This window comes from Aplysia californica, unplaced genomic scaffold, assembly GCF_000002075.1.
Source record: "Aplysia californica isolate F4 #8 unplaced genomic scaffold, AplCal3.0 scaffold00066, whole genome shotgun sequence".
Classification (NCBI taxonomy): domain Eukaryota; kingdom Metazoa; phylum Mollusca; class Gastropoda; order Aplysiida; family Aplysiidae; genus Aplysia; species Aplysia californica.
Window position 1 is genome coordinate 932,555 of NW_004797336.1, and position 7,655 is coordinate 940,209.

General features: G+C 39.6%; 1 protein-coding gene across 2 annotated transcripts in view; it reads right to left on the reverse strand.

The window, feature by feature from the left end:
• Positions 1-434: 434 nt before the first annotated feature.
• LOC101851565 (CD82 antigen) overlaps positions 435-7,655 on the reverse strand; it is a 46,421-nt gene continuing 39,200 nt past the window's right edge. For both annotated transcript variants that reach the window (XM_005093578.3, XM_005093577.3), the window contains exons 4-9: positions 7,324-7,398; positions 6,598-6,690; positions 5,592-5,660; positions 4,651-4,758; positions 4,310-4,393; positions 435-1,143 (exon numbers count right to left, since the gene is read on the reverse strand). In XM_005093578.3, coding sequence (XP_005093635.1) covers positions 1,075-1,143; positions 4,310-4,393; positions 4,651-4,758; positions 5,592-5,660; positions 6,598-6,690; positions 7,324-7,398 — 498 coding nt within the window. In that variant the 3' untranslated portion in view covers positions 435-1,074. The remainder of the gene's footprint in view (positions 1,144-4,309; positions 4,394-4,650; positions 4,759-5,591; positions 5,661-6,597; positions 6,691-7,323; positions 7,399-7,655) is intronic.

Below are 7,655 nucleotides of genomic sequence, written 5' to 3' on the forward strand. Positions count from 1 at the left end.
TGTTTTAGCTTAAATGCATTAACTCTTTATCTCCCAAAGGGGGGGGAACCCACTATGCCGGGGCCCTTGTATGGTGCTAAATCTAAAAATGACAAAAACGTCATTAAATAGGTCATCAAATCGAAACTAGCAAACCTATTTTGATAGTTCTTCATCAAATGAATGAACTACCGGTAAAAGAGACCTGTTTTCGACAATTTTGAGGTCGAAGTCGTCGTAAAGGAATGTGCCTGAGCCGCTGTCAATGGCTCACCGGCACGGCGGTTCCGACCGCGGGCCGCAGGGAGCGGCTTGCCGGAGATAAAGAGTTAAGAAAATTTGCATGTGAAAGAAAGATAACAAATGCGCAGACATTGACGTTCTCAAGAAACAGACACCGACTGAGTAAAGAAAGCAGGCGCCATCTTTAACAGGGAAAACAAAAAAAATCTTCTATAATTTCGATTGCTTCGCAACATGAAAAATTTTAAAACTTAAGTATTAAGTAGAACAATCACAGGTTTATCGAGGGGGCCAGATAGCCCAGAACGCAATATATATCATCTCATTCACTTCCCACTAAAGTAACTGGATAGGTGTCTCATCTATGAGCTTTAAAGACCCAAAGGAACGAACAATATTTCTTGGTGCTTCCTTAACAGTTTTGTGGTATGTATTGCAATAAATACAGATTTCAGACAAAATTTCCTAAAGCACCACAGATCTGTTCAAAATGACATCAAAAAGATCAGACGTATCCTTTCATATGATTAAACTCTTCCTCACAATAACCATTTACCAGAAGATTGTTTAAGGTAAAAACAGTTGGCAATATTTTCTTTACTATCTGCTTTCCACAATAAAAAATGTAATTTGAACTAGTGTTACAAATGCATGAATATCTAATAATTTCCTATAGCCTTAGCTCACAAAAACCTACGGAGAACAAGAGAGAGGAAAAGGATCAAGTAAGTACAAAAGTAATATAGAAACCATGATTAGGCACAATTCATTTCCTAGATCTGCTCTGAAGATAAAGCTGCAGTGTTGGCAATGAGGACAAAGGCCGATGGTGGTTGTCATGACAGTGAGTCATCAGTTGCTGGAGTACTTGTCACGATCCATGTGACGACAGAAGCAGATGGCACACACAAGGCCCAGAAGCTGAAAAATACACATACAGCACAATTTAGTACGATGAGGGAAACATATTATATCCACTCAATAATAAATCATTTCACATGATGATGATGGAGATAAACACACAAAATATAGTTTTATGACACCACAGAAACATAAATACAGCATGATTTCACAACGTGATGGAAATGTATTCAGACCCATACTTCACATGGTCACCACTAGGTTTGCTAGGCGCCAGTATTGACAGAGAGAGAAAACGACTCTGGTTGTTCAAAACCAAACATGATTCACCATCTACATGTTACACTTTCATTTATCTTTTACTTTAAATGATTATAAATCAGAAAGGATGTACACTGATACAATTATAGAGCCTTTTAACATCAAAGATGGAACATTCTTATAACATCCGCTTTGAGAATTTAAACAAGTTGTATCGTACTTGTGGAGGAAGAAGCTTAAAAACTAAATTTTCTAAGCAGCGTCGATTTCTGTGCAAAAACTTTTAAGTCTGACCTGTTGCTACATGTAGACTGAACATCAACAACGACACAGCCGACACGCATTCCAACACTGTGCAGGAAATGTGGCTCATGAATATACACACTACGGAAGCAAATTACAGATGCAACTCTGAAGGGCGCACAGAAATGTGTTGAAGACAGTGCCAATGTTTGGTCCATTTATGACACAAGCATTAGCATTAATGAGTGCTCTGCATGGGCTCGCTGTGTTAAACTTAGCAAAGAATGCAATAAAGAGTGCATTCCTTTGCTTACGGAAGGACACGAGTTGCATTCTCCGTCCCCCGCTTGTATAGCATGGCAGTGGAGTCTGCGTGCATAACGGATACCCCCACCCCAGATGCTTCCTCTGTTAGTACAGGCAATGGTGCTCAGCCCTTTACCACCCAACCAACTGACAGCACATTTACACATACAGACGAAGACTCATTTTACATTTCACCAGAAACTCATAATTTGACACCCACACCTAAAACGAAGACGAAACAGTGCAAAGACAGTACCAGCTCCCCATTGGTCAAACATGAAACGACATTAGAGTCAACACTTTTGAAATCAATCACAGAGCCACTCATCCATAAGAAGAAAAAGTTGCTACACATCTGATTAGCAGAAAACTTAACACATCTCAGATGAAAGGACAGTTGAGGTTCAAAACAAAAGGACAGCCATTAGTGTTTCAACAGAGAGTCACACACAGAATATCATTAGACTTAGCAAGCTTACTGACAAGAAAACAAAGAACAAATTTAATTTACAAAGTCATGCAGTCGGTTGCTGGTAGAAGTAAAAGTGACATAGAAATGCAGCATGCCTCTGACCTAAAGAGACAGAGAGGGAAAGTCAGATGCAATAATTTACACAAAAGTGGGACACGAGAAAAAGTAAAAGGGGCCAAAGTTTGCTCTTGCCATGAAAGAAGCCCTGGGGTTGACATGGCATCAGGATAGACAGAGGCGTAAATTGTGGAGGAATGTTGGCGTTTGTATTCCGGGCGAACACCAGGAGAGGAAAATTTATAAAAACATTGTTTCAGGTAGTGTAGAAATAGAGAAAATCAAAGTCCACTCTGAGGCGGGAACAAGCAGCTCCCCAGAGGAGGCACTGGCCGCTGTCCCCGACCATCCGGAATTTATCTTCCGTCTCATAGATCAGTATGAAAAAGATAGGAAACTGTCGTGGCACAATGGCGGCATTCCTAGTGACCAAATTTGGGTCAAAATTGGTGGTGATCATGGGAGAGGAAGTCTAAAGATTTCCACACAGATAGTGAACATAGAAAAACCAAACTCTAAAGAGAACACCCATGTCATTGCCATGGTGAAAAAGAAGGATACCTATGAAGTTTTGGATGCTGTCTTATCCAAACTTCGTGAAGGAATCTCGAATCTCCAAGATTGCCAATTTAGAGAGAAACAAATAGAAGTGTTTTTGTTTTGTGATTATGATTTTTTTGGTGCAAAATCTATGGCTTGTTGGGACCCACGGGAACATATTCATGCCCTTGGTGCCTTACCACTTCAGAAGATATGAAGAAAGGAAAAGGTCCAGCTGAAGAGCGGACCCATCCGATGATAAAGTAGGGATTTTTTAAATATGGAAAAGGAAACTTTGCCAATGCTAAGCGATTTCACAACTGTGTTAGGGAACCTCTCCTGGACATTCAAACCAGACACGTTGTTCCTCCGTATCTGCACATATCGTTAGAATCACAACCTGCCTGAGGCAGCCACACACGAACTCCATTTAACGCTGGCTCAGACTTTCGCTGAATCAGCCACACAAGCAGGCAGACATCGCCTGCCTTTGATGAGTATGTCAAAATGTTAATCGATACAAAAAAAGTTTAGACGAAAAGTTGAATTATTATGAAGGTTGTCTTGCATTTTCTGTAGTTATTATGTGGTTATCGATCCAGCTCGCATTTTCTGAAACAGGAGACAGAAACAAGTATCGAAAGTAGATGGAGAAATGTGAGAAGGAAATTCATCAGTTCAAAACTATTCCATTCCCAGTAGGGACAGGCCCAGTCACAAGTAGCTTGGAGAAACTTAGAAATGCATGGGATAGTCCCACAGGCTTATCACAGCAGAACATTTATCGGCAACCACTGCCACAATTACATGCAAGAAACAGTTTACACTAATATCAGCATACACATTCCCCAGTTCACAGTATGTCTAACATCTGACCAACCCATGGTAGACAAAGCTCAGGAAATAAGAGAGAAATTCAATGCACTTAACAGTGGTTTTTCCAGAATTCACCATGCCATCTCTCACACAAATATTGCAAACCCATCAGAACACATTTCCATTGGCGCAGACATGATTCATATATATCTAAAACTATTCTGCAAGTTATTTCCTGACACAGTGACACCAAAAATACACATGCTAGAGCACCATTGCCTGCCATTTATGAAAACCTGGGGCTTTGGCTTTGGCATGCTGGGAAAACAAGGGGGGGAAATGCTCCATGCCACGATCCCCAGAGTAGAAAAGAGACCAGTGGGCATAAAAAACAAACAAATATCTATGTGTTTTATTATAATGTATTTTATGAAAGTATATTTGCCTTTGTAATCAAAATTTTCCCACAGGATAAAAAAAGTGTACATTATTTTATTTACTTTATCTATTTAAAAACATGGCAATTCTTACCTCAAGGGCAGCAATACCACAGCCAACTCCGATCATAATGATGCTGTGGTCATTGATCCAGTCATTGAGGGCTCCCTTGCAGCCCTGTGGAGAGAACACAAAATTATATAAGGCAAATTTCATTTAGTACCCTTTCAGCACAGGTAACCCAATCATTCTGTTAAATGTTGAAAAAAAAAAAGTAGATCTCTTCAACTATGCTAAAGCACAGAAAATCCATCCAATAATACTCAATAAAAGCTATGTACATGTACTTCAAAATAACGAGGCACTATAAAGATGACATCAGTGAGTGTACTATGTATAGCAAAATGCCACCCCTAAAAGAGCCCGAAAAATACCTTGTCTTTGTAGAAGTAGTCTCCGTCCATGGCCATCTGGCATTTAGTTTCATTGATGATCTGTCCATTTGCATTCAACTTACAGCAGCTCACAGGAATCTTAATATCCTGTAGAGAGAAGAAAAACATTACAAGGGGTGAATCAGTTAAAACAAGTCAACCTGTTAATGAACTGTGGACACAAAAATGAAAGACACAATTCGAAGACTTCATTTTGAGCTCTATTAACCTGTTGTTTGCTGGGCTTTTTCCCCCGCTGTGTGTTGGACATTTTTCTGCCTTAACTTGCATCTTTCTTACTCCAAATTCACTCAACATCAACATTGACAACGAAAGCTCATTAAACTAAGCCTCAAACGACACATAAATTTTAATAGTTACAATTCATTCAAGGAAAGTCACTCTTAACACTTTGCCATCACATCTCGCCAATTGGCAATGTTTGCCACCCAGTTTCTTTGGATTTTCCCCGAAATGCCTTTGCCTTTGATGGCAAGGGTTTTTACTATATGAGCCTTGTGAAGGCAAAGTGTTATTCAAAATCCTTTAAAACTTTCATGGGCCGGTCGACATATCACAGTAGTCACCTTTTCTTATGAAAAAATTCATAATGTACTATTAGTAGTTCTAATCTTACTAGACAGCAAGCATAAATTTGCTACTTGAACACAACAAACCAAAATTAGCAGCAACTCCATTCGACCCAGCTTTTTGTTTTTGTATGAGCTTTACGGCACTTGCAACACAATAGGGTCATATAAGCGCCGAAGATTAAAGGTGCTATAAGAGAGTAATAAACATATAAAAGAAGGAGAGATCAGAACGATAGATGTTGACAGGAACGAAGGAGCAAATTACACCAGAGCACCCACCAACCACCTGCCAACCCTGCTTTAAAGATGAATCTTAAACAATGAGGATACCATTCTTCAAGTACTTACATCAGACTGTTTCTTCTGCCAATCGCTATTCTCGTAGTCCGAGTAGTTCAGACCGCCACAACACTTGAGCTGTGATGGAAGACACAAAAATGAGGGTACTTGAACCAGCCGTTTTGGTCACACTGTCCAAGACACATTGTGCCTCTTCCTAAATTATTCCTCTTTAAATCATGACACACTTAGAAATAATTATGGCATTAAAAAAACACACACAATGAAAAGGACAAGAGATTTTGAATGTGTGAACAGAATATGCACTAAGGGGGACCACTGATATTTGAACAACGTTGGTTATGACATAACATGATGACACAGCTCATTGAAAAAAATGGAATGTTACAGTAAATCTAATTCAATTGTTTGTCAAGTTTTAATGGACATGTTAGCCAAACAGCAGGGGAACTGCTTCGACCTACTTTCAGGGAACACTTTTGCTTAAGGCGCACGCACATATTAAACTGATAACCTTTTAAGCCCCAATTGCCGGAACTCAAGGGACCCAAGCACCTGAACTCTCTTTGGGTAGCTACGACATACACCATTGCACACTGAGAAGTGCCTGATTCTACTTGATTAAACAGATCCTTTAAAGCTGGGGATGCAATTTTGTCTGATTCTACTTGATGAAACAGATCATTATAAAGTTGGGTATGACGGTATGGGCAAAATGATATACTAACAGATAGTAACAATAATCCTGTAACAGTGTGCCCCTTATTGTTTTAGTAGTGTTTTACAGCACTTGTAACACAATAAGGTCATATAAGTGCCGAAGATTAGAGGCATTACAAGAGAGAAACAAACAAAAAAAGTAGGGGAGATAAGGACGATAGATGTTTGATAAGAAAGAAGAAGCAAACCACACCAGAGCACCCACCAACCACCCACAATGTGCCTCTTTTGAGGTACCCGAACCCTTAATTGTTAAATTTATGTCTTATCTAAGCAATCGACTAAGGTCAAAAAGACCCCAGGGACACCCAGCATTGGAAACTTGGCGACCAACCTCTTTCTGCACCAGGTCCCAGGGTCCAGTGAGGGATTTGCCATAATTATCCTGAATGGATTCTTTAAGTCCAGTCTCCATCTTGTCCTCAGCCTGGGGAGGTCACAAGGTACATACCTTCATGGTTCATTTCATATGAAAAGAGCGCTATTTTGAGCTACGAAAATAAGATAATATCTCCACCCCACTATCACACTACCAGATACGCACATACTCTAAACATATTGTTTAAACAATAGGCTACCCGGTACAATTTCAATAAAAAGAAAATAAAAACAGAGAGAACAAATCAACTACCAAACGCATCAAGTAAAACACACTATATTTATATATATATATATAAAAGGAGTGAATAAAAAAAGAATCAATGTCAGCAAGTAGCTACAAAATTCATCTATCAAGTTTTAAATCAAAGAGGGTGTGCCGTGTCTATTTATGCCATATCTATAACATCAATCTGATGGCAGTTTGAAAAACAAAAGGGAGCTTGCGCTTTACAAATGCTATTTTATTTCTACTAGGGCGCAGGCATCAGCTTCAACAATGCTAGTGGGGAATTTGCGCTTTACACATGATATTTTATTATTATTATCTTTGCACCTAAGGTTAGCTAGACATGCCACATTCAAACACCTGTCATCAGCAACAAGTACACCTGTCATCATAAACCATACAGACACACAAAAGAATATTCATTCAGTCAGAGACAAAAAGCGGTTCACCTACCTCACCACTGTAAACGGCCACATAAATGCCAACAGCCAACTCTCCAGCACACACGACCACCAGGAAAAAAATGTACTGCAATGAAAAAGCACAGAGAAATCCATCAGTATCACTGTTGGGTTTCCTTTCTACAGGGCAACAGATTTAACATAGGCAGATGCACTGACAGGTAAACAGACAAATATGAACACGTAGGCTCTACCTAGAGACAATGAGAAATAGAGAGTGAGAGAGAGATAGAAAGAGAGAGTTTTGTGTCCTTGTTTGTTCTCTGTCTGTGCGTGTGTGTGTGTGTGTGTGTGTGTGTGTGTGTGTGTGTGTGTGTGTGTGTG